Consider the following 27,572-nt stretch of genomic DNA (forward strand, 5'->3'; position numbering starts at 1 on the left):
TGGGGCAGTGCTGCACTTCTGCAACATCCAGGGAAACCCCAGAACGGTGAGGTCATTGTATGCAGGACCAAGTGCTGAGTCAGGTATGTTAAGAGAAAGTATGTAATCTCAACTATGCTGGATCAAGCTCCAGTAACTAATAACCTAATTTCTTCCTAAACATTCTTCTTCAAACCTTAGGAAGAGAAAAATTGAAGTAGGGCTGTTTAGAAGATAAACTGCAAAGCAAGAGTTAAGAAGACAAAAACAACCTATGTGAAGGTATGTACCTCAATATCCACTAGCTAGGTTAATTTTGAAGACTGGTTGCATAATCCCTCTAATAGTACACACCTAAGTGCAAAACAGCCAAAGATTGTTTGGAGGAAAGTGTCAAGAGACTTTGCTGAAGGATGCTTCCAACCCAAGTCAGAGAAGACTCAAGGGGAAGAATTTATTTAAAAGCATGTTAATACTACAGGGTTGTAGACTATTACAAAACAATTTTCATATTTGCTTTGCTGCTTACCTTATATCACCTAGTTCAGGTTTAGTTCCTTCAAATTTACAAATAACTTTTTCTTTGCTACACAGGTGCTGAAGCTGCATATGTTCTGTATGCTAGCATACAGACTTGACAATATTTAAAGAGAAGAGTTTTAAACAAGGTTAGAAAATTGAAGGAACTATTTTATAAACTCAAGATGTAGTTCTGCTGTTAATCTGTTTGATTCATGTTAAACTGGGACTAAGAGTCTTTTGTTTCCCCCACTCCCCCCAAGGGGAAGAAGAGTGAGGAAGAAGCAAGAATGGGACCTCTCAAACCCACTAAAACCAATTTGAAGTTAGAATGCTTTCAGAACAGCTGTGGAATGCCACTGACCTGTTTATAACAGACTTCTAAAAAGCTAACTTGCACTTGAAGCTAACTAGAAGCCAGATGTAATAAGGAAAAAAACTAACTATACTGTGCTAAATATAATCATGCTTTCTCTACAAGTTTGGAATACTAGCAGTAGGGAAAGACATTATATAAGGGAGACCTTACAAAACACACACTTCTCCCTCTTCCTTTACAGCCCTTAGGTCTTGTAACTAAGAAAGTCTCCAGTGGATGCTTAAGATGATCAGAGCTCAGAATTGCTGTTTAAGTCAAGCAATTCTCTAAAAGTTTAAGGGTATCTATTGCCCAAATAGCCAGTTGGGACTTCAGCTACCAACTCAGTTTACAGATAGCACTATTCATTCACAGAACTTTAAACTAAAGCCTGGAAATACTAGAAGCAGGGAAGGAGCGTTCCCAGTCTTCTCGCATCAAATTGACTCTAGCACGTTATCATCATTATGCAGAACAACCTGAGGAGGGTCGGGGTGAGACAAAGGTTTGGGTTAGGGATTAGTTTTTAGCATATCTGACCCACATAAAAAATAATGAGGAGAGACTGAAGATTTTAAGTTTCTCTTTGGAAGACAGTATTTTACAGTACATACAAAAATACTCTGGAAAAAACATACAATTTCATTTACAAAAACACCAAACTAAAGAAATTACAATACGAAGTTAGCACAGCATTTGTTTCATATGATCAGAATTCCCCCCCCCCCCCCCCCCCGAAAGCCCCTGATGTACTTAACTGGGCAAGCAGTATTATCAGCTTGTTTACAAAACCTGACTTAAGACTACCGCAAGTTTTCATGCAACTCTTTAGAACAACCTCCAGGGTTTCAGCGAAACCCTGATACCACTTTCTGCATGCCAAGCACTTTCAAAGCTGTAGCTTGCAGGTGGGTAGTAGTACCATGACACCCCTCAGCCGCCTCAATGCTCAAGTATGCCTTCAGTTGTGTGTTTGAGTATAGCTTTGCTACCCAGTGAAAACAAAAAGGAAATCTCATTTTAGAGCAGCCTTAAGACAAAAATCAAATAACACGGCATGAGACATTTTACCATCTCCATACCTTGGCAGCATCCTCTGTTGCATTTTCTTCAATATTTAGATTATTTATGGGCCTCCATGGGAGGCAATACGTATCACTTGTGTAGCGCATGGCTGTGCTAGACAGTGGAAAGCTACTGCCTGTAGAAGCTGAGCACCATTGTGATAGATGCGCAGGAGTGCATGTGCCAGACTGGAAAATAATTTAAGATCACAAGAATAATATGCTTTTCTAGTTCATGTGGATACAAGCAAATACAAGCACGTTCATACATACTTCAAACCAGAATGTGGTTCCAGTGACTAATAAAGCCTGTTTACATGCATTCTGAATCCAAGTCACAGGAGAGGTTGTTTTTTGTGGCTGTTTCAACAAAAGCTTTTTCAGCTAGTGACTGTTAAGACTTTTAAAAGACTCGTGTTGTAAGGGTATGCAGAAAGTAGTTCCAAAGGAAGCAAGCATCTAAGCTAACAATATTAAAAAAATCAGAAAACCATGATTTTGCAGACAGTTGCTGGTCAGTAGGCGATCTTGGAAAAGCTACACAGTAATAGGAGTATCCTACAGCATCTGCAGGTCAAAATGCAAATAACGTTTAACTAGCTAGTTTATATTTAAATAACTTCCAGTAGGGTAACAGTGACCCTCCATACTTTGTTGGACAGTAACAAGACACTGATCTTATGAACCAGTAAACAAGTGCACACCATCTTTACCTGAAGATATACTTTTGTTACCGGTTAAGGGTCAGTCTGATGGATCTTTTAATAATACGAATATTATTTGTTGGAACAGGAGATGAGGAATCTGGTAGTTCTTTACTGGAAAGCCTCTACAACACAAAAAAGGGATGCCACAGAGAAAAGGAAGTTTTAAATGCATTCATTCAGAAGTAGTAGCAGATACACCCTTTTCCAGCTAAACCTATAGAATACCACCATTCTTAACCTACCAAGATAGCATGGCCAAAATTAAACGTTTACAGAGAAGATTGTTTTTTCCACCATATCACTTGTTTGTTTAACACCACATTTTACAGAGATAAATTGTTTCCCCTCTGCATGCTTATTCTTTCCTCAGGAAAGAGTCGCCCCAAATCATATCACGAAAGAAGTTGCCTAACAACATAATAGAGGAACCTGGCGTTCTTCTGGTATCCACGGAAAGGATCAGGAATATAGCGTCTCTCTACTAGCCAGTTTAATTCCAGTCTTATAACCCTCAGTCTCACTAAATTTTACCTCTCACAGAAGAGAAAGCCACTTATTCTTGAGAGCTTCCAAGTGTTGTCATAGAAATTGGTATACCAATATTTAAGATAACGACAGCTCAGAGCACTTTATAAAGTATCTGCAAGGAGTATACATTCCTCCTTGGTAAGGAAAAAGCAAATTGAGAAACAAACTGTGGCAGTGTTCAAGTGCACGTAGACATGGATCTCCAAGCGCAGTAACTTTCAATCTGTGGCTTAAGTTTCGCAAGTAAGCCTAGAAGCTCATTGTGTGCTAGAGGCCAGCACATTTGCTGGAAGCATGACAGGCAAAGCTTTAACAACTATCCAGAAGAACCAAGCTTACAGAAGTTAATTATATATAATCTTTGTACGTGCGATGGAGATTCTAGCTTTGATTTACCTGCGAAGATAAGGGCACAACAGAAAATACCTGTGACCTCGATGTGTCAATAATTGGAATAGGCATGGATTTTCCTCCAAGGCCATCCTAAAAAACCCAGAAGTGATATATTAAACAGTATCATCAAATTCATGGCATAAAAGACAACAGCTAAATACATACATGCATACCCTCCACCTCCTTTAAGACCAGGGAAAGCATTCAAATTTTTGATATCCCATGAACATGTGTAAAGTATTTCAGGTATTTCAAACTTCATGAAAGCGCTGCTCACAAGACCACATCTTGATTTGAGGGCATGCCCTCAAGAGATGATGCTTCAGTAGCAAGCTACATTCAGTATACAGCTCTTTATCCTCCCTTTGAGAGGTCAAAGGCTTAAGTCTCTACACTACTACATTATCTAGTAATAACACTCGACAGGTAAGTCACATGGTATAATATTTAAGAGAGGAAGACTGAGATAAGCTACACTAAAAAGCATATTGTTTACATCAGTAAATGCAGTATTTATGTGAGCTGTCTGGGCATTAGAACATTCAGGCTTTCAGTTACTTCACTTTGAGTAAAACCACCTCAAAATTACATTTTCTGCAGATCTTCTCTTTACATCTTCTGGATTACCACCATCTTTGAATGCTGAATCCTGGCCAATTAACTAGAAGAACAGAATTAAAGTTACCTTCATACTTGGGTACAGCTTCCAGTCAACATTTTGGAAGTATTAACAGCCATTCTTAAAACAACATTTAAGCAAAGACTACGACCACACAGGAATTTCAGGTCTCTCAATCTTGTTACTCAGCCTTGAAACCTGTACTTGATATATTTAATACTAACTTGTAGTGCCAAAGGCTCAGATTCTTTGCAAGTGCCAGATGTGAGCTTTTTCCTCATTCTCTGCCTCAAAGAGGAAGTCAAATTGGCAAGAACAGCTTTTTGTATATAATGTTAAAACAAATCAAGCATTAATCTAAAGTTTCCATGACAACAATATTTAACAAGCAACTCCATGCTTTGTCTTTTCAGTAGCTGACGACCTGCTAAATAGACTTATTCCTAAACAAAAACTATGAACAGGCTTCCAAATTATCCGCCAGAACTAGATAAAATTTGTAAGATTCATATCCATTTCAGTTAGACAATTAAAGTGTTTTCTGGATTGTTTGAAGAGTTGCTTACAAATGGGCCAGTTCATTTAGCAACTGGTAATGACAGTACAGCGTAACAAAAAAAGTACAACAGTATTTAGAAACTGCATAACCAGAGACTAGTGTCAGATCTTGAAAAATGTTATTAGTAGTATACTTTTAGATCCCAGACAATTTTGCATACATACATTCTAGTAAAGCTACCATTATGTTTCAATTCCGACTTCTCAGTTACTCCACTCATTCTACAACAATACCCACCACTATTTCAAACACTCCCCTGCCTAGCTACCCATGAGCTTTTTTTTTTTTTTTTTCAAAATACCTTTTCTCTATCTTTTGTTCTTTTGGGGCATTCTTCTGAGGTAGGTGAGTGAGGTCGTTTAGGTGCAGCATTCTTAGAATTTGTAGCTGGAGTCCCATGTAGTTCATGTTGTCCTTGGGTAAGATGCGTTCTAAGCCGAGAAACTGTGTTATGTGCTACTACTGTAGGAATGGTGCAACCAATGCAAGGAGGTCCTGATGTTCTTATGGTAACCGTAGTCTCCATTTCTGTAGTAGACACCCAGCTTTTAGAGTTCAACCATAACATTAAAAGTCTGCATTCCCCCTCCTCCCCACACACACTACTTTAATACATACTTGAACCAATAACTGGAATGGACAGTCCCTTAGACACTGATGGCACAGCTATATTAGGTATCTTCTCTCTACTGCTAGCACCGTTAGCTCTTTGAATTACAGCGTTTCTGTAAAAATCAAGTTTTTAAATGCTTGACTTACAAAATGTTACTTTCCAAAATACTGTACATAGTTTCAAAAAAGTTCAAGCAAGACAGAGGACTACTTTCTTAGCTCATTGTCGCAATTCCGCTGAACAAGGACAAACTAGTAGGCAATCTAGCCTTCCAGATCTTCATTTTGCTGAACTTTACACTGCAAATTAAAACTTAAGCATTTTCTTTGTGCATGAGCCTCCATGGCTCAGCATGAGCCGAGTCCTCCATGGTCTGGTTCTGTTTTTCCAGCCTAGAATACCCAGCATTCCATTCCGCTATTAACAAGTTTTCTGCTCCACAGACATGCGCCCCAAAGTTTCCTATTTTTTGCATAGTACTTCTCCATTACCAGACTGGGCCACGGTACAGCAAGCACTACGTATTTGATTCTGTTGGGCTATTACTCCCAAGATTCCTTATTCCTCCTGCGCTGAAGTACTTTATGGATAAGTGGACTTCTCAGAAGGAGACACGCACTTCCACTGCCAAGGAGTTCTTATGCTGCTCCATCCTAAGTTAGCAGTAGTAAGTTGGCGGTTCAGTTCTGTGATTAAGATTAGTACTTCATCAGAACTTAACTCCAGCTGGCATTAGCCATACCTTTGTTACTAAAGACAGAGTTACCTACAGGTCAAGCGCTCCAGGCTTAAATGATGCATTGGCCTAAGTGGATTTATATGCAGGACCGAATCATTTTTCCAGTACCAAGATCCTCTTTACTCCTACATGTCTGTGTACATTTAATTAGTTTTTGAAGGATTTCCCCAACCCCCCCTACAACCAAGATGTCAGCTTTGTCTATAAGCCATTGGAGTACTCCACATGCTTGTGATCTACACATTCAAACAAGAAATCCTAGAACTGATTCACATTGCGAGTCAGTTAACAGTAGCTTTTTCACAATTCTAAGGTTATAGTGCTAACCTTTCTATTTCAGCTGTAGAGGTGTCCAATTTAGATATCCTATTTAACGAAGGGGAATTATATGGTGTTCTGGAGTCCGTATCTCTGGAACTGTCCAAACAGCTTCCATCTGAAGAGGCCCTTTTGGGCTGAAGGCCACTAGCATTTTGACTAATATCTGGCATGCTTTGCTGAAACAACAGTTTAGAAAGTGAGATCTTAAAAGAATAAGCAAGCAAAGAAAAAGTTTCCTGAAGAGTCAAAAGTTTTATTATACCTTCTTTCTCTTCTGTAAGGTTTCTGCAGGCAAAAAATAGTGGAGCTGCTTTCTCTTCATGTGAGCTGCCTCAATCTTCATACCTTCTTTCAGCATGTTGAGGTTGTTAGCCTGCCTGTAAACTAACATGAAATGTAGTGTTATGCCTCTTAATTGGGAGGCTTTTGTTACACGTATGTTGAAGCTACACATGGGTTCTTCAGAAATAGCAGCCTTCAAGTCTGTCCTGTCCATGGAAAAGCAACAAGTTTCCAGCACAGCAGAACATAAGCATTCCACATATAGTCTCAAGATATGCAGGGGCATCTTAGCTCACATTCACCTAGTATAAACTAGCTAGATCATAGCTATTTAAACTATTTTTTATTCACCTACGAGTTTAAGGTCAGTTATAGCCACTTTGCTAATTGCACAGATTAGATCTCCGTTGATTTTTAACTTAAGGAGAAAAGACTCCTTAACCATTAGTTTTCTGACTGAGAATTAAGAACAGACGTAAACAGCTTTCTGAACTAAACCTTGTTGTGCACACTGAGACTAGACACCTTTCTCAAGATTTGAACTAGTTTACATTTTCACAGAAGTTCCATAACATCATCTACTTTCCCAGTAATTTAGACATTAAAATATCTGTCAAAGAAAGTAAGATTAGATGTAAAGGATGTCTGACTTGTAGGCACAATAATTTAAGCAAGTTTTTCTTAACCTGCTTACAAATAGCCTTTTACGAAACTTGAATTCTGTACTAGCACAGCAGTTGTTATGGAATTGAGTCACATTTAGACAGCCTTATCTACTAGGTCTATCCTGAGAAGAACTGGAAAGAGAAGTCTGCTTAAAAACATTCATAGGGGATCAAAGTAAGGACAGGGCTACACAAAAGCTTACAAGTCTTTCTACAGAAGGCCTGTAAGTGAAACAAAAGCACAAATATTAATACTCACACCGATATGAACTACTGCCTCAAAGTAAATTCAATTATGTTTATGTAGAAGTGAGGTAACATTCACTTAACAAAAGCCTTCCAAGCAGATAGCTCTACATCCTTCAGCCTGACAGCTTGGAGTAGTTACTTTTGCCCTCTAAAAATATTCTCCAAGTGTAGCAGAAAGCTTTCCTACTCAGTCAAATAACTACTGCTCACTCCCACACCTGCCAGAGGATTTCACACCTTTCAAGAAATACCTTTTCTGTTCAGTCTCTTGTGATTCAAACCCTAGCCTGGAACGTATTATAGGCTGTGCTGACTAACCTGTCCACCATTTAAAATTCTCCGCCCAAACACACTTGCCACTTCAGATACAAGCGGCCCCATTTCCTTAATTCTTCTTAAAAGATCACTATTCAAAAGCTTAACAGCACACAACCATTTCCAAGAGATACAAGGGCATTCAGGCTGGGAGGAAGCAAAAAGCCACTACGGAATATCAAGACCTATGCTTTCAAATAACGCTCCCAAACCTCTTGATTCTAGCAATATCTAACATTCGCAGTATGATTTCTTTCTTCTAAATCTACCAAAAAGTAATAGTGGGAAGATTAACATGAACGTTTACATGCTAGACCACCTGTAATTGCATTGTGACAACTTACTGGCTTTTGAAGTAGGAAGAAGCAGTTCTGAGACTGTATCATACTCAAACTGTATTTCAGGAAAACACTGTAAATAGGCATTAGCAACTTGTTTTAGAATCTGATACAGTTTAGTTCTCAATTCCAAAGTTTAACAATTGACAACCATTTTGACAAGTATAACTACATGGCAATGGATATCTGCAGGCTTCAGGTCTCTGACAACCCACTTCATGAGGTACAGTTCCTTCATGAATGTGTTTACTACGATCTGCAAAACTGCTACTTCACCTGGGCTTATTCATAGATTTACTACTTGCCTATGTCAAAAGGAATATCTTCATCCATCCACCAGAACAACTTAAGCCCTAGGTTTACAGTGACATTGCCTTTTCTACGTTGAATACTACAGTTTAGCCCTAGTTTCAATTGAATTTGCCATCCCATATTTCCACTATAGGTGGATTACTAGAAAGTATTTCCTCACCTGGTGCATGACTGTGGTACACACTCTTCTTTCAAGATGTACTTACTTTGCCAAAGTGTCAAAATAAGACAAAACTAGTTTCCTATATATTGCCCTCTATAGAGCAATATATAGATAACTAACACCGGAAGAAGCACAATTCACTTCATGAAATAACTTCCACTAGAATCAAATATGAAACCCTAAGAGACCAGAGCAAAATATAGGCTTACCTGTATCTGTGAACGACTGTATATCATATGTTAAATCAATGTTAACACTTTCTGCATTTTCCACTTTCCTAAATATGATTCCAAGAAACCACATTGACACATAGCCACTCCTAAAAAGACAGATTCACAAGTCCATTTATGCACAGATACCAGGTCCATTTGGATTTTAGCGTTTAGTCTCAAGAAGGGATTAGGCAAAACAGCCTGCACAGTTTAGTGATACACAGCAGTTAAAGGATAGAGCAAGCCTGTACCTAAGCACAGAAGTACTCTGAAGGTCTCATTTAAAAATGTGGAGTATATACATATAATCTTACATGTTCAAAATCTTGCCTATGAGATTCTGTACCCACAAAACAGCATGTCCCTAACTGAACATCTCACAGATAACCCAAGATGGCCAAGTACTAACAAGTTACAAAATACTGCCCAAACTTTGTCTTAAAAAAAAAAATTAATGAAACTCACTGTTTACAGTGTTCTCTGTTGCCAGGGAAAGACTGTGGATTTACATGTGCAATATTTATAAATTCATTCCTCTCCAAGTTTCCAACCAGCACACGAATTTTAGATTCAACAAGGCCAACCCTAGTAAAAAAAATATATATACACTTTTGCTTTTTTTTAAAAACCATAGCCAGCAGAGTAGTTATATGCCTGTTTAAAATATTTTAATCATAAATTCTAATTAAACAATAAGCAGTCAGTTTCATTCAGCTGAGCAGACACTAGATTTTATATTATGCACACTACAGCGCAAAGAAGTTCCAAGTGACACTTGAACTTCAGAGGTTCAAAAGACTGAGTTGTGTAATTTTTCTCTACTAATTTAGATCAGCTCTTCAACACTGAACCTATGATGAAGGTGGTAGTAAGAAGCAGATTCCGGCATCTTTGGCTGCATTTGCAAGTGAACAAAATTCTTCTTTTTACTCCAAAGATCAAGGGGAAGAGTAGTTCCAAAAAAAAAAAAGTTTGAGCACAGCTATGCCTTTACATCTGCATGGAGATGCAATTCTACCTGCAGACCAATCAGTGAAGTTTCCACTCCTCCGGCCTAAACTGAAAACACATTTCCTTTAGTAAAGGAATAATCTAGGCACCTTAGTTTCATCAGAAACCTAGCCAAGATCAGAATCATGACCTCAAAGGTTTTTCATTTAAAAGAAATACTGCCATTTTCTGCAGTTACATAAAATACTGCTAACTAGGAAGCTAGTTAAAAGTCTGTGGGTTCTTCAAAGGCATCTTAAGTCAGTGAAAAACAGATATGCTAGCTAATTCCAAATCTACTCAAGAGCTGGACTAAAAACTTGTTCTTATGGCAGATGAACTGAAGCGAGTCTACCTACTAACTTCTGCTTTTTAGTTTTCCCAGATGCATAACCAGAGCCACATTGTCTTCATTTCTGCCATTACAGAGAACAGCAGCTTTTACTGGAGTCAGAACTTTTAGTCTTTCTCATAAGATATTGGGATACAATAAACTTTGTTCTGTTAAAATGGTTTCATGATAAAAATAAATCTACAGCTTTAAGCCCTCTGCTTGCAACTTTGTTGCACACCTACTTGTGACTGACATCAAGCTGCAGCCCATAGGGTTTTTAACTGAACAGATTAAAGAGTTCAGAGGAAAAATACTACTCATTAAAACTGTTCTTTAAACATTAATTAGGTTATCATTTAGAGGCGATGCAGAAATTAATGATTCCTCTTACAGAACACAAACCAAACTTTGAACTATAATCAAGGTGCCTTCAGAACAGAGAATAGTTACACATACAGCTCCTTTGCTTGCTTGGAGCAAGCAAAGTATTCATTTCTTTATAGAGAATCGTTGCAAAGTTAAGATCAAAATACACATTATAGTACTATATTCTCTAGCTCCTCACAGAATCAGAATGGCCAAGGTCGGAAGGGATCTCTTGAGCAGGGGGGCTGGACTAGATGATCTCAAAAGCAGGGTCATCTAGAGCACGTTGCCCAGGATCATATCCAGACAGCTTTTGAATATCTCCAGGGAAGGAGACTCCACAGCCTCTCTGAGCAACCTCTTCCAGTGCTCAGTCACCGTCACAGTAAAGAAGTTTTTCCCTCACGTTCAGATGGAACTCCCTGCGTTCCAGTTTGTGCCCGTTGCCTCTGCTCTATCACCGAGCACCACTGAAAAGAGTCTGGCCCCATCTTCTTTACTCCCTCCTTTCAGATACTTGTACACATTGATAAGCTCCCCCCTAAACGAGTCTTCTGTTCTCCTCCTGTTTTAGGATTCATACAATTACTTGGCACTGTTACTCACACACGCCAAGCAAGTAAATATTGACATACCTCCTTTGAGGCAAAAAGTGCTCTAAGCAGTTATTTCCTTTAATTACAATTGAGGCTGTTCTCACATTAAGTTTTGCAAAGTAGACCAGCACTTCTGCAATTTACCCATCTACTATTGACCATACCGAAACACTTAACATTTTCAGGACTGAACCCAAGAGGTCCGACTCCACCACTAGGTTAAAGTTTGGTAAGTGTGATTAGCAGCATTCAGATGCTCAGAGGCTTGTTTCGCTTCACTGAGAAAGAACAGGCCTTGGTATAGGCTGACCACATAACCAGAGCAACTTAATGTTGAGTACAGTTTAATTGTAAATTAAATATTACATCCAGTAATAAAAGGTAAGCCTAGCATTTTAAGAAGGTCTAGAAGTCACTGGAAGATCTAGCTCTTCAGTAGTCATTACACAGCTGATCACACCAAGTTCTCCACAATCACTTCAGTCTCTGTAACAAGGAGCTTTTAACTTGCAACATGTGGGCGTAAACAGCCTCCCTAGACTCACTGCGTCTGCTTCCTGAGATGATCCAGGCCATCTGACTTGGATACGTACACACTCTAGCCCTTTTTGCCCCTTCTCTTCAGAATTCAGTCTTCAGGTTAGTTTCCTCAAACAGCAAATTTAATGCTAGCTGCCTTTGACAAGACAGCTCTTCATTTAGCAGATGAACTCTACTTCAGTTGATCCTGTATTCAATGCCAAGTTGTACACTTCAATACTTTATTAACTAAACATAGTGCAACATTGAATTGGTTTTCACTTAGGTACTGAATCCACATTCAAAGAATCTTACCACTCTAAGTGATGCTCTTCAGTAGATGCACTTGCAGTTAGTACAATATAGTGTCTAAAAGAAAATGAAAATAATATACTGGCTCAGGACTTCATTTAAGTGAAATGAAAACAACTGCCATAGATATATGTAGAATATGACTTCCAAATAAGAAAGCTATCCTGTATTCCATACAGTATTAACTAAAGAAAAATTGATGACATCTTTTAGGATCACTTTCTGCTACAGTCAAAATAGTTGAGTTTCTGTTAATAAAAATGGTGTCAGCAGTATGACATAGTTTCTGCATGCCCAGTATCCCTGCACGCATCCTTACCAAAAGTCATCTGATCACCTCCCATTTTCTGAAAGACACAGGCATTCATGCTATCTTCTGTTTAGACTGAGAGGCAAAATCCCCTGCGCTAACAGTACATAAACCATGTCAAGTTCAGACAGACTTCATACATACTTGTACTTCTGAAAAAAGTTTGGCGGTTCTAGGAGCTTTGGCCAGTCTGATTTTCCTTGGAGAATCTCATTTGTAACTGCAAGGCCTGCAATTAAAACCCAATGCACCAGCATGAGTTAGGAGCTTTGTAAGTTCTAAACACTAAGGGACAGATCAAAAAGTAATTCCGTTGAAACAATGCAGTTCTACATTACAAAGCATTATATTTCTTCCAGTCAATTAATAAATGTGGTAAGCATTTAATATCTTTACCATGTTTGAACTCTTCCACCATTACAGCTCGTGTTGATGTAGATACATTGTACGTAGAGTTCTGCTGTGGATAGGCTGGTGTGATTATAGGCATTACATGATATCGGTCAGATGGGTTCACCTATGGCATTAAAACAGTTCTGCTTAGCATAAACTTAGGATAGAAGGAAAACAAAGGCTTCTGAATTAAATGTCTACATACCCTAGGGTCCCATACAGGTAAGTTAAGATTACTCTCTTCAGGTTGTTTCAGCAATACAGGATTTGGCCACTCCCTATATAAGAAGAGCCAGTAACTAGGAATCAACTGTCAGTGTAAAGCTCAAGCATGTAATTTAAGTTAAAACTGAATGTTGTTGACATAATTTTAAATTGATAACTAGCTTTACAAGACTTACTACTTGGTACAGTTTGAAGTGTTACAAACAGTATCTCTTACCATTTTGAAAAAACCAAGAAGAACTTGTTAACAAGAGTGGAAGCCAATGCATTTGGATAGAGCTGACATGTTCTTGCTACTAGCATCGCCCAGGAAACCCCACCAAGAAATCCCAGCATGTTGGAGTATATACCACGTCCTAGAACGGACATATTTTAGTTAGTCTTTATTCTTTCAGTACATTAGTATATTCCTTCAGATGAACAGCACCGACTTCGCAATCCGTAGATTACTTAGTACACTTTAGCCTCAGGAAAGTCAAGTATTTTGGCAGTGGGATAAGGACAAAAAATGTTCCTCCTTAGTGATAAAAAAAAATCGTTATTCCACCACTTCCCATAAGTATTGCTACTCCAAAGTTCGCTTATATTGTTACAGATATACAGTTAACACCAACCTCCCTTAAGAAAAAAGTTCTATCATTTTAGCACTCGCTCTAGCCACATGCCCAAATGAAGCTTCTGTGTCTTAATGAGCTTTTTCATCATTTGTAGTCGCATTCAAGAGGATGAGGCCAGTCTCTTCTCCGTGGTGCCCAGCGACAGGACAAGAGGCAACGGGCAGAAACTGAACCACAGGAAGTTCCACCTAAACCTGAGAAAAAACTTCTTCACTGTGAGGGTGACAGAGCATTGGAACAGGTTGCCCAGAGAGATGGTGGAGTCGCCTTCGCTGGAGATATTCAAAACCCGCCTGGATGTGATCCTGGGCAATATGCTCTAGGGGGCCCTGCTTGAGCAGGGAGGCTGGACTAGATGATCTCCAGAGGTCCCTTGCAACCTCAACCATTCTGTGATTCTGTGATTCCTGATAAGCAATATAGCACCTTCCCTTGCAGGCATCCCCCCTAACCCCGCATTAAAAAAAACACACACATCACAATTTACCACATGGGCAGACCTTTAGCATTTGCGGTTTAGATTTGAAATACACTAATCAAGATTTAGTCTATGCCCAAGATAAAACTGATGTTTAAATGACTATCCAAAGCTGAAGTACCCCCCAACAGGCTTAGAAACTTACTTTTCCCAGCATGAGATGCTTCTGAAATTTTAAAGATCATAAACAATCACATTACTCACGCTTTGCCCACAGTTTAATTGCACGGAGCGTGAGTCGGAAGTTCTCCTTATTTGGCACCAGATGTAGTATTTCATCAGTAACTCTGCAGCCTGTAAGAGAAGAGTTGAGGTATAGGAGTTCACAGTAACAGGTACAAATCGGTTTCCTGCTGTGCTGGTTCAATACCTTAAAGTTTTATCATCAAAAGACTATGAAAACAAGTTTGGATGCCTTGCTTATTATACATAACATCCCATATTTCTTTACATCTTGAACCAGTGCATAGAACAGCTTTTTCATAGTTTAGACTTCAGCAAACAATTTCTAATAAGACCTTCCCACACGGATTTTGAAAGCTAGGTTTCTTTCCACAGCCAGGGACAATTAAGCCAGTGTTAAACTGCAAGTAAGTTGGGCTTCCAGTGTTCTAAATACCTTTGTTTTTATGAATTACTACACAACGTTCTCTATCATGGGCTCTCCTTTATTTATCTGCGCAAGTTCTGTGGCAACAAACTGCAACAACGCACAGCTTGACCAAAGGAACAGGAAATACAGGTCTACCTGATTGCACTCCTTAAAACTTTTAAATTTAAGTCCGTTCACCACCTCCTCAGATTGTAAGCACACAGGAGATCAGTTTCTGCATCTTCCGCACAAACTTGAATTGTGTAATGTATTTTTCTCTATAGATTTCTATACCAACTTCAGTAACATTTTCTTTTTAAATAAGCATGAACATGCTTACCATTTAAGCTCCGTATGCATCTTATATCCAGACTTCTCAGGCGCGAGTCATCTCTGAGATCAAGATTATCGGAAATCGTTTGTACAGACAGTCTTGCAAACACGAGATCAATCTTGGAGAAAGAAGTGCCAACCATGAGTTAGAACACCGCACTGCTTGCAAACAGCACGCTAGTGAGGGTCAACCGGTAAAGTCTGGAGAACAGTAGGGATTATTCATATTCAGAATTACACGACTGCAAAGAGAGGTATTTGCCAGAAAATTCGAGAAAACTGTTAGAAGTTCCATATTTTATTTACATAACTACATTGCACCACACTTTTTTAAACTGAAGGAAGTTTTTTTGAGTAGTTGTTCTAAACTTAGAATTTCCACTTAAAAGGGAAGTTACATCATAATTCTTTGATTAGGTTTAGGTTCAACCACCTCAACTACACTTCAGTGAAGATGAGAGCACTTTTCTTATGCAATACATTATTCTGATCCTGAAGCACATTTTTTTTAGTAAGGTGAGGTTACAGGAAGACTACTCTTTGGTCTTTACAAATACAGACCCATCAAGAGGCCATTGAATAAGTGTCCTGATGACAGCAATATCAATGCAGTAACTTCCTTAGTTACTATAACGTTCAGATGTTTATTTACTGCATAAGATTTATTTAAGATAAGAGGATTCCGGAAGCTGACAATTCTAGGCAGATAAGAGATTGCCATTTGACTCCTTTCATTTTCCAGATCCTGTTTGCCTCACAACTGCTTCCTTTGTTTGGCAAGAAAGTGCTTAGTCTGCCCACGTGATTTATATAATGAGCTATACAAGTAACTATATACACTCCCACACTATATATCTATATACACACATACCCATAAAAATAAAACAGCCCTGTGTAGAAAGATAGCTTGTCAGAGCAAAGAAGAGTTACCAAGAAACAGTGCTTCTATTCCCAGTCTGCACACACTTTTAAAATAAACGGTACTCAATTAAGCCACCATCGTCTACAGAACAGGTTTAGAAAAAGATGTACCTGCTGTTCCCAGGTCTGCAAGGTTTCCTAGGGGCAACTAGTTTGTAATATCTCCCTTCCTTGCTCACTGTCAGTTTAAATTCTACATCCTGGTGGACTAGAGCAAACTAGGAATTTAACAGCCCTACACAGAGGGTTAAATACCTGTAGCAAGGAAAGACGGGCAGCAACTTGCATTCCTGATGCGCAGCTGCTCTTTTTTCAGTTCATTCTAGGGCAATTTAAGCGTTGCCTTAAATGCTGGCAGATCAGGGAACACATCCTCCATTAAGGAAATGAGTATTTCAAGTCTAAGTCACAAGCAAACTTTTGACAGTTAAGAGATCATTTTTATCAGTGCCACTACATTCACTTATTTTGTTTTCAGTTGTATCAGGACTGCTGGTTTTGTAATAGCTTTCAGACTTCTCTGGATTATTCTCCTGTAACTACCAATTCTAGTGCAATGTCTTCTCTTGGGATAGGTTGCAGGAAGGCTATGCAATTATAGCTTCCTACATCCACTTTAACATACCAATAACCTTTTAAGTAGCAGTCACTTGTCCCTGGAAGAACTACCGTATTTCAAAGCATGAAAAACAATCCTCAGTAAAGGAGCAATGAAATTCTTACCTCAATGCCATCAAATTCAAACTTGACAACAGGTACATACGCATCTTCAACTGCCTGTGAAGAGAAAAAGTCTCAGAAAGCATCTTTTTGCTACTTTTCACATTCTTCCTAGACTAGGACAAAACACGGCTAAACTCTTCAGTATACAGACTTAATACTGTCAGTTATAGTTGATCGAGTCACTAAAATTGTTTATATGCAGCAAGTAGCATTGTACCAATATTAGCTTAAAAAGCTATTTAGCAACAGGCTTGGAGGCTGATCATGTATTTTGACTAACAGTCACTGCACAACGAACCATTTGTGTCTGTACTTACGATACTTAGCTGCGCAGTGAGGAAGACAAGTGAAAGATATCTGCAGCTATCTTACTATTGGCTAACATCCAGAGAAATCTAAAATAATCCAGTCCACATTTCACAGTGTGCGCTGGTCTCCCATAATTTTGTTTCCTACCATGCCTGAAAGAGCTAGCAGCTATCTTACTGGACAGTCTTCAGTTTTATCATGTTCAGAGTAGATCACTTGTTAGATTTGTCCCACAGCCTACTGTGAGACCCTGTTTCCAGGAGAGTCACCTGAACAAAATCTCATTAGCTTTACATATGAAGTTTTTCAAAAAAACTGTAAGACGACAACTAGACTAGGGGAACACTTTTCCTTTACTGGAGTTTGGAGAGAAGAAAGGCTTTATTGTGGAGTTTTTTTCCCTGAACTTGCAGCAGAAAGCTACAGACACTTCACTATTTTTGCCAACTGTGAAGATTAGCCTTAACCGAGTCAAGTAGTTACCACTTATTCCAAAGAAAGAGTCTCCATGTTCAATACAGGCTGGAGAGTTTAGCAGCTAGAGTTTAGTGTGGCCTTTAAAAAAAAAGGGGGCAAAAAAACCCTCTAGACAGGAACGAACATGTACAACACTCAACTTTAGCTGGATAGCTGGAACCCACACGAACATCATGCTTTCCAACTCAAGTTTCTAGGAGGAGCAACAGGGTTAGCCATTTACAGGTAGTAGCTGCCTGGCCCCAGAGGGACAAAGTCTTCCTCCTCCATGCTCACTTAGACTCAGTCTCCCACAAATGGCATTAGAGGAAGCAGTCCTATCTAAACATGCAGGAGACAAGCTGGGCAAGAACCTGGAAACACAGCCAATTAACATGAAAAGAACAAGACACAATCAAAGAAGCAGTAGGATATTCTATTAAATTCTAGTGAAAAAAGTTAAAGGGAAGCATCTCTGACATCCTGAAGGGAAAAGAGAATAGGGTAAAGCAAACTGGCCTTGTTTGGTCTCTGTTCAGTGGGAGGCTATGCCTCCAGTGGGAGGCAAGTTCTGCTCTAATGTTGGTTTTTGAGAAGCTAAGGAAACACCTAGCCGCCCATGTCCTCTGAAGGGTTAATATACTCATTTCGTTTTTCAGACTTCTAATCATCTCAAGATGCCTCAAGTCTCATTGCTGTTCTACTCAAGAGACATGGACTCCTTGGAGGCTAACTGACAGGAAACATCCATACAAGTGACTGAAGCAACAGCAAGAGAGATGTCACCATAGTTAAACCAACTGCCTTTGACAACGGACACTAAAATTGCAGTTCTAGTAGCACCGGTACTATTACTTGCTAGATCTTTCAAAGAAAACAGCCAGTTACAAAAAAGAAGTTTTTAGAGTTCAGCTATGAAAGCACGTCATCAAATCGCAATTAAGATCATGTTTCACCTTGATTAGTCCTACAGATAGAAGTAGGAACATTTTACCTACATAGTCTAGCAGTTTCCCCTCAAGCTTTTCTCTAGACACCTGAGTGACATGCACCTTAAGGACTTTACCACAGAAGTGTCTTTACCTCCCTTTCTTCACAAGGGAAATGGCATTATCCCTATTTTACGGCTCAAAAATTGACAGGTTAGCAGTTCAGTTTTGCACGCAAGAATCTGCAGCACTGTGAAGGTGATTTTACAAAGCAGTTAGTATTACACATTCACAGTGCAGCTCCTATTTACTTTATATCAAGCCGCCAGTGTGCATCATTTTGGCAAAAAGTCTCAGGCTGGAGTATCCAGCGAGGAACAATACTGGAGAAGAATGATTCAGGATGCTGAATAGCATCCAGAGAAACTCTATGGCAAGGCTACTGACTGAAGCCTTTCCACATCACATTGATCTGCCTGAGTTCTCAGGCTGTTCCTTCCTCTTAGGGCATGCAATACTTCATTTCCAGGCCTCTTCATACATCTAGGAATAAAGCAAGGGTCCTAGGGACAACCTTGCTTTTTGCTACAGTGATGATTCATTCCCAAACCTTTTTTTGAGGTGTGGGGAGTAAGTACCACAACAAGGATTCCTATGATGTAGTTGGTCACTGGGGACATCAAGTGAAAGCTTGACTTTGGCATTTTTATACTGTATAAAATAATGTTTAGTGTTGCTTAAAAACAGTCAGGAAAAAAAAATATATTTTTATTTTGGTTTGTAAGACATTCACTACCAGTGTGAATCCTGAACATGTATATTCCTATTATATGCAGGAGTTGCACAGTCTATGAAGGAGAAAGCTTACTCTTAGATTTTTTATTTCTTCTTGATGCTTTAGTTTTTCAAAGAAAGACTGAAAGAAATCCGATCTTTCCACATGTCTAGGAGCAACACAAAGGGCATCTATGTCAGCACCTGCAAAGAAATATTCCATTTCTTCAGTTAATGTAGCTAGCCACTTTCAAACACTGGTATTACGACCAGACAACTAAAGTTCTACCTTTGGTGTGTACTCCAAGCCTGTAAGAACCAAACGTAAATATTTTGCCACCAACATTTGCTACTACTGAAGGGGGAAGATTCTGTGGGTAAAAAAAGAAATAGTTTGCTTTAGGAAAAAAGAAACATATTGACCTATGTGCAAGCTTAACTAGCTTGAGCTTCTTTTGACACTAGCTGAAGTCTTTAGGCTCTCAATAGATCACAGCTTGTAACTTCTTAGCACTTGAGAGCAAGATCCCAGCAACATCTAACTTATTTAAAACGATCACACCAGTCTCCTTAAACAGGTCCTTTTATGTGGGTACTGAGTTGTTAGTCTAATAAACTGTTATTGTTTCTCTGAAGAAACAGGTTGCAACTCAAGAAAAGAACAAGTAACATAGCAGTCCTTCTATTAATTTATAAAAAGTTAAAACCTGTCACTTATCTCCTCTGTAGCAGATCTATATAGGTTAACACAGTCTAAGAACTATACAAAAGGTAAGTTTAATGAAATAGTTTCTAAGTAAATTGAGTGCTTTAAGCCTTGGGGCATTATTTGAAAACCATTGCCCCTTTACCATCTATCTCATCTCACAACACGTTGTTTCAGTTTCGTGCACTGCTACGGTCAACTGATACAGCTACTTTACAAATACAGCCACTGCCCCAAAAACTGCAAGATCTTGACATGAAAGGTATTTCATACCTTATTACAACAACTGTTACTACAGCTCTACTTGATACACAAGAGGAAAGTCAAAAGCTGAACTTGAGCATAAGCTCTAGCAGTACGGTACTTAAAAGCAGTAAAAAAAGGTTTCAGTTGTTTTGGTAAGAATTTATAAAATTCTTACCTTGCTCTCGCCAAGTTCTGAAATCCATTCTTTGACTAAGCTATTCAGTTTACCAAGAACAACCAGTCTGTAAAGAAAATCCATATTAATCTCTCGTTTCTTGGGACCAATTTAACAAATGTTACAGTCTTGTCATACCTGTGATTCAGTTCTTCTTCATCCTCAAATACCCCAAATGGCTTCATTGCCTCAACTAGCTTCTGAGTATGAATATAATCTATATCCTTAGGAGGAGCCAAGCTAATTGGAGAGGTAACTCCATAGTGCCTTTGAGGCTGGTTCTGCAGCATAGAAGTTCTGTGGGAGAAAATAAAATGCTGAAGACTTTACAAAAATCAAAAAAATCTTATTGAGCACCACACTTCAGCTTACAGGCTTCCAAATAAGCTTTTGCTCTTTTACCCAGCTTTATAACAGAAATGAGAAAAGAATCCCCCGCTCATGCACAGTAAGACACTCTTGTACTAACCTGTAAGTTAGAGGTCAAGTTGCCAATACTAAGAGTCACAACTACTTTTTAAATTCTGGATATAAGACCAAGTTACTCCTACCTCAGTACAATCCGTGCACATTCTTTTAGACAATTAGAACTTACCACCACGAAATAAAAAGGTCTGCAACCCACTGAGGGCAACACTGCATGCTTCAGAAGTTTTGGATACATTTCAGCTTAGATTTAAAGGTATTCCCCACCCCATCAGTTTCCTGTTACTGGGAAACAAGACTCTCTAACACTGGCTGCTTTCAGTTAGATGAGGTATGCTATCATAACAAGCCAACAGAAAATTGAACAGATTTGCTGTGCTCTTATTGACTCTGGAAAGGCATTATACTTGATTATACAGAGGAAGGGTCTATAACAAAGTGGTACCTTAAATAGAGTTGACACAGTGAACTAATGATTCTTAAGTATTACCTTATTTGTAGTTAAGGGAGAATGTGAAGGGAAACACCAATCTGCAACTAACTTTGCTAGGAGTGCCTCGTACTCTTAATATAGAGTGTTTAATTTCCATAGCTCAGAGACTTAACTGTACATACAAACCATGCATCAGTTTTTTCCCGAAACCAAGAAATATCAGTGTATAAAGTAGCACAAGTTCAGCTGTATTTGTAAAGGTTGGTCAAAGGCAGCTTAGCTTTATACTGAGTTTGAGACGCTAGTACAAAGTAAGGTTGTTTTTTTCCCTGCGAGGAGATGCAGCTATTTGTTATTCTCTTCCTCTTCTAGCCCCGCTGCCTCTGCAACAAGTATTTTGCAATATTTCTACACATACGGCTTTGCGCAGTGAAGGCAACTGTGAGGAATGGTATTTGATGAATTGCCAATGAATCACAGCCCTCCTTCTCATATCACAGCCATTACATGTCTCAGATTTCACATGTTTCAAAATTTAAACTCAGTTATTCACATGTCTTGGTTATTAATGAGCACAGATTTGCATAATGAACTTCACCCTAGCCTCTGACATGCCTCTTTCATGGCAGCTCTCCCAGGGCCAGCATCTATCAGAAGGCTGTCAAACCTTTCTCGGCGAGTACTCCTCCTGTAGGGTCACGTAGCACTTGATACTATGACACTGATAACGAAGTGGTTTTTAAACTCACACATCCCTTAGTGAAGGAATATGTGCCAGTTTTGATACACCTTTCCATTTTACTACTGAATCCCCATCTAGCCTGGCACAGTCAGCTCCCAATGCAGTTACAGGAGACCATGTGAGAGTGGAAAAATGGAGAGAAAACACTTGGCATACCAGCTGAAGATCAAGAGAGAGAAAGACCTGGAACAGGAAATTAGATTCTACTTAATGCATTAAGGGGCTCTACAGAAACACTAGTATCAACAGGAGGAACACATTAAAATGTTAATGCATCTCAGCTTACTCTGTCAGAGAGTCCACATCCGGACTCCAAAGCTAAAGTGATTAACCACACCTTTATTCAAAAAGGGATATTTTCTACTTTACCTATAGACAACATCAAATTTTAGCTGGGTTAGTCAAGAAATACTTAAGATCATTTAAGTTATCTGACACATTTTGACTGGAACAGGATTAGAAAACACTCACCAGATACCTTCAGCAGTTGATTTTACAGCAGCAGGACCACCTGTCTTTTCATTTTTAACTGAAGGAAGATGGATTTTTTCTCAAAGAGGCTCTGCTATGCACTTCATCTAAGTTTAAAATAGCTACAGCAGAGTTGCTTCCTATGTGTTTTAGGCATTATTTACTTCATAAAACTTATACTTCAGAAAGTTTGCTCAAAGCAGGAGTGGGTTTTAGACTTTTTAGCATTTGAGATCTTTCCACCATATGGAAGGACACCACCTACCTTTCGTTGCCCTTATTCTTCCTACAGAGACTATAATTAGAGATTGACATACATAAACAATATCATTCAGATGCCTCATCACACAACAGAAAGATAAATCAGAAGTTCTTAATCTCAAATTCCTTAAATCAACAGTAGATATTTTTTCAGTTTCCTGTAGGCATTACTAAAGAGTGTGATCTCATAATTCAAGAGCTGAAGTGAAAAGGTACTTGGAAAGTTTTACTGAGTGACTGATGTCCAGTGGAATTTGTTCCTCCTTTGAGCACTAAAAAAAAAATTTCACTTTTCTCTTTCAAGTTTACCAGGCTGCCAGGCATACACAAAGAAAAAAGTTTCAGAGACAAAAAGTAGTACAGCATGTTATGTTATCTATTCCTCCTTAAGCCTTCTGTTTAAATGAGGAGTCTGTTCTCCATTTAGCTTAATATTTCCCAACCTTCTGCTTCAGTTTCTCCACCACAGTAAACAGCTCCAAGATCTCTCAGTTCTAAGAGATCCTAGTGTCATATGACAAGCCATAATCAAAATAAATTTGTTTCAGGTTTTGCCACTCATCTATAGTTTCACTGAGTGGCAAATTATCTTCTCCTACACGTTCTGGGGGAGAATAGATAAATTTATATTATTCAGGTTCAGAGAACTGTCTTCAGTCATCAGTGCATACATGTTTACTGCAAACACATTCCTGTAACTCGTGAGGTCAGACTGCCTTGAGCTGCCGATAAGGTTACCTAACACTGAACTTTCTTCCACCCTCACCACATGAGGGCAGAAATGACTGGAAATTACCTCCTGAACCACCGCAGCTAATAGCACAGGACAAAACAAGGTAATCACAGTGACTTCAACAGACTTCACTGAAATATCACCAGCTACCCACTCTGCCTGAACAGCTCTAGTTACAAGCTGCAACTTTCATTCCTACAGAGTTGCAGAGACTCCTACCCCAAAAAAAAAAAAAACCTGTGGGCACCTGCTGGCAAGCTAGAGCATCTAGCTATAGGCACCAACACCCAGAAAAAAAGTTACTTATCCACATTTAAATAGCATTACACAGAATCACTTTTAGACAAGGGGGGATAACAAGAGCTTCATCCTCAGCACCTGGACACCACCACCTTCGTGACCCACCAAGGCTTTAACTCGTGCCCGCAAGACCTGCCCTGTCTTCACAGGCCTCACAGCGGCAAGACAGGTCTTAAAAAAAAAAAACCAAAACCCAAAATGCAACAACGTTAACCGAAGCAGCCCCTCGCGGGCCGGGCCGCCTCACACAGCGCCTGCGGGCGCTGAGCGGCCGGCGGCGACACGGGCCGCCGGGGAGACGTGAGGCGGGAAGGGAGGGAAGGGCGCTCGCCCAACGGCCGCCCACGCGCCTCCTCACCCGCACGTCTCCTTCATGGCGCAAGCGACGCCGCGCCGCGCCGCACCCCGCTCCACGCGCGCGCGCACACACAGCCCAACCCACGGCCGCCGCCCACGGCCCGCGCCCCTTGTACCCTGCGCGCCGCCACCACCTCCTTCCCGACAGCCACTGCGGGGCTCGGCCAATGGGGCGGGGGAGCGCTCCCGGTGGGGCGGGGCTTCAGGGGGAGGCCCCGCCCCGCCCGCCGCCGCCGCGCCGCGTCGCGCCGCGCTGCCCCCTGGCGGCCGTTGGGCGGCGGTTGGGCGGCGGTTGGCGCCCGGCCTGCCCTCAGAGGCGCCGGTGCCGCCGGGCTGTCCGCGGCCGGCTTGCTGGGTGCCGGCACGGGCAGAGATGCCGCCGCTGCCGTGCTGGCGCCGTGGCACGGGCTGGGGGAGGCGGCCCGGTGGGGCAGGGAGGCCGCGCTGCGGCGGCTGCCAGGGCCTGGGGAGGAGCAGCCCGAGGAGCGCCCCTGTGGCGAGGGCTCCTGCAAACCGCAGCCGGGCCGCCTGTCCTGCGCACCAGAGGCTGCAGCCTGGTTTCACGCTCCCAGACACTTCTGCGGCCTGCCGTCCCGCTTTAAAGCCCTAGGTAGTGCTCCTCGGCCGGGTGCTGTCGTATGGGGACCAGGGTGCAGGCAGTGAGCTGCCGACAGGCCACTTTTGGTGGTGATCGGGCTTGTCAGGTGGGAGGCCGCTCTCCCCTGCGGCCTACCTACCAGCATTGCTGCTCCCCCTTAAAGCTCAGGGAATTCAGATGCCACCTCACTGAAACCCCCTTTAAAAGAGGAGAGTGCTTAAACAGTAGGACAGAAACTACTATTATCATCTTGCTTTATTCTCATTCAAAAAGTGTTGAAGAAAGAGCTTAAAGCCTGTACAGCTGTTGCTGCTATTCATCACCGATGTCTTTCTCTCAGACTCTTCTGCTGTCAAATTGATGTGGAGAATGGACAGAAACGTCTTCCCTTAGACCTTGCTTTGTACACCCCTCCTCTCTTTTTGGAGGTCAGTTTTATTTAGTGGTGCTTTGTCTGATGTTTTTTGGCTTAATGCAAGATAGCAGCGATGGGCAGCTGCATAGGTAGTTACTGAGAATTTGTATCTTAAAACATGGTCAGTGTGAATGCCTCTGTTCATTTAATCCATGGGAGGATTTCACGTACGTTGTTAATGACAGTCAGCAGATAGTTTTAATTACTCATGATAAATTATTGTTATTTATCATTTTTGGCCAACATTGCCTATTGTGAAACTATTAGATGGTATTAAGGTGACCAAAATACCCTAAAGAGTATTCTCCTATACCATTACATTTAGATGGCAATTCCTCACTCCCATATTTGAGCCTGCAAAAATTTACAGATAAAATCTTCACAATGTTTTTGAAAAGTTGATCAAATCTTTGGTGAAAATTGCTTCCCAACTGCTTTGATATCTTACTGTACCAGAGCCTTTCTCTGAGACAAGCGTAAGCATTATTTTTGTACTTTTCTGGGTTGTCTGTAGTGCCTTTAAGTAAAATACATTTAATCTCACAAGATACTTTCAAGAAATCCAAACTTAACTTTTGTCCTGAAGTTTCAAAAACTAATAAAACAGATATTTAGTTTTCAGACATGAAGGCACTTTTAGCAGGATAGCCTTCCATACCCTTCCCAGATGACTTCATGCTGTAAGGATTTAAGAACTTTAAATTTTTTGACTATTTGCATGGCAGTACTTGCGCTAACATTTCAAAGTCTTCAAAAACCAGACGCTTCTGCAGTGAGTTGACCTAGTAAAGCCAAAAAAAGATTTCTGAACACATTTTTAAGAGGTTTTTAATCTCTAGTCATGCCCTATCATCCTGCTATTGTTCTAGGATCAGAAAAACTATCGCTTGTATACTTCCTTCTGTTCTTTTCCCTCAGGTGAGTATCATCTGTTTTGCGTGAGGAAAACAGCTACCTTCAATTCTTGTGAATTTTGACAGCTCGTTATTCAATGTTCTTTTTATTTGCTTCTGCTGGGTGCTTTAGTATTGCTATAGTAGCCACATTTGCCTACAAATGTAAGTGATGCAAGAGGTGATACCTTTTATTAAAACACCTGCAACAGTTAGGAAAAAATGAGTAAGTCTTGAAGCACACAAGTTTTTTGTTCAGGTGTAATAGAGAAGCAGCAATTCTAATGTTAAATACAAATGGAGAGTAATCAAGCCTAATTTCATTGCTTAAATCAGGTGTATCTTTGAAGAGAAAAGATATTTGCTGTCCGGAAAACACAGAGGGCTATTAAGAAAGCGTGGAATGAGAAGGTTGCTTGTTCCTGTCAGGGCTGGGGATGGATTAAAGAAGTAACTTATTGCGGAAAACAAACAGTTAAGAGGTAGCATGAAAGCAATAGTTCAGTAATAACCCTGTTATTATTGATACTGTTTGATAGAAATATGAATTCTAATTTCTAATCTTATCTCTTAAAAGTGCTTGAAAATCTTCCTTGGAGGATAGAGCTGGGAAGAAGGATATGGATTGGCTGTTTTGTAAGTAATGTTCTTTCATAGAAAACGGGGTCCTTTATCAGCTACTTTTGTAAACTATCTGATATGTACCTGTTAAATTCTACTGATGTGGCTTCCTCAACATCATCTGAAGCACTGGCTAGAATACGCTGTTTTAGAACGTGTAGAATTTGGGGATGGCTTGTTTCAAGGTAGTGTTTTCCTCTACTGCATATGTTATAACAACTTAATCGTGTTTTTATGTAGGGTCTGACCTAATAACTGTTGGTCAGATATTTCCTTTTTTTACACAGGAATGTGAGTTATTCAGATAGTTTATTGAAAAATGAAATCTATTTCCCTAAAGTAATAGAAGATATTTTTTCTAAAATTATTGGTATGTTCTAAAGGAGAAAACGTTCCTCTCAATGCAAATGAGGTTATATCTGAGTGCTTCTAGTGTATTACAGGTAGCTGTTACTGGTTTTACGGAGATGTGCATTATAAATACATAAGTTTGTGCTTCTAGTATGTTATATTCTATGAGCTAGTGTTTTGTATCTTATCTGTTAAGTCAGTGGTGGTGTGGTGTACTTTAGAAAAAGCTTGTGGGAGCTATGTGTTTGTTAGACTTCTAAAATTCAATAGTCCAAAGATATATTCCAAGTAGAAAGAAGCTGTTGTCTATATTCAGTATAGGTTTTGCTGTTGTTTAGGTTTGCTGCTGTTATAAGTTTGCAATCCCTTTTCCACTCTGGTATTCAGCTGCTGCCCTCATGTTCCATGGAGGATGCTTGTTTGTATTTCTGTCCCTTTTTGATAGAAGATAGCAATCTTATCCCCTTTTCCCGAACAAACCGTTCTTGTGTATTCAAAGTGCATTAACTAGCTTTGTGCTCAGTGCATGATTCTTCTAAGTTTTTCAGGCTAATCTTTTAAATTTAAGTCCTTGCTATGTTAACTTTCAGCTAGATCAGGCAGCTGACCTGACTTACCCTGCAGCCATGTGATCGGAAGCACTGACAGGAGGGAGGGGGAAAGAATATATTGTGAGCAGAGAGGAGGATGGGGCAGTTTCTTTCGATATGCCTGTCACTACACAAATAAGAT

At 40.0% G+C, this 27,572-nt stretch overlaps 1 protein-coding gene across 9 annotated transcripts; it reads right to left on the bottom strand.

The window, feature by feature from the left end:
• Positions 1-1,423: 1,423 nt before the first annotated feature.
• PAPOLG (poly(A) polymerase gamma) lies at positions 1,424-24,111 on the bottom strand. 9 transcript variants are annotated; one of them, XM_068940356.1, is made up of 23 exons: positions 24,079-24,111; positions 20,378-20,536; positions 20,240-20,306; positions 19,402-19,483; positions 19,207-19,316; positions 16,645-16,698; positions 15,008-15,119; positions 14,280-14,369; positions 13,198-13,336; positions 12,961-13,033; positions 12,759-12,879; positions 12,507-12,591; positions 12,056-12,109; positions 9,401-9,520; positions 8,933-9,042; positions 6,662-6,783; positions 6,406-6,575; positions 5,345-5,451; positions 5,028-5,254; positions 4,138-4,209; positions 3,582-3,638; positions 2,634-2,749; positions 1,424-2,487 (listed from the first exon to the last, which is right to left on the bottom strand). In XM_068940356.1, the coding sequence occupies exons 2-22, from the start codon at positions 20,527-20,529 to the stop codon at positions 2,651-2,653; spliced, it is 2,223 nt and encodes a 740-aa protein (XP_068796457.1). In that variant the 5' UTR covers positions 20,530-20,536; positions 24,079-24,111; the 3' UTR covers positions 1,424-2,487; positions 2,634-2,650. The 9 variants fall into 9 exon arrangements, 8 of the variants coding, with proteins under 8 accessions (XP_068796457.1, XP_068796453.1, XP_068796459.1 ...); XM_068940352.1 differs by having other exon boundaries at positions 3,552-3,638; XM_068940358.1 differs by having other exon boundaries at positions 23,684-24,083.
• Positions 24,112-27,572: the final 3,461 nt, after the last annotated feature.

The sequence above is a fragment of the Struthio camelus genome, chromosome 3, assembly GCF_040807025.1.
Source record: "Struthio camelus isolate bStrCam1 chromosome 3, bStrCam1.hap1, whole genome shotgun sequence".
Lineage (NCBI taxonomy): Eukaryota > Metazoa > Chordata > Aves > Struthioniformes > Struthionidae > Struthio > Struthio camelus.

Excerpts from the sequence above, each read along its gene's own strand:
- PAPOLG (XM_068940351.1), bottom strand. Across the intron at positions 16,699-19,206 it reads AAGAAATAAAAAATCTAAGA|GCAGTTGAAGATGCGTATGT; the intron begins GTAAGCTTTCTC and ends TTCTCTTCACAG. Across the intron at positions 5,255-5,344 it reads CATTCCAGTTATTGGTTCAA|AAATGGAGACTACGGTTACC; the intron begins GTATGTATTAAA and ends TGTCTACTACAG.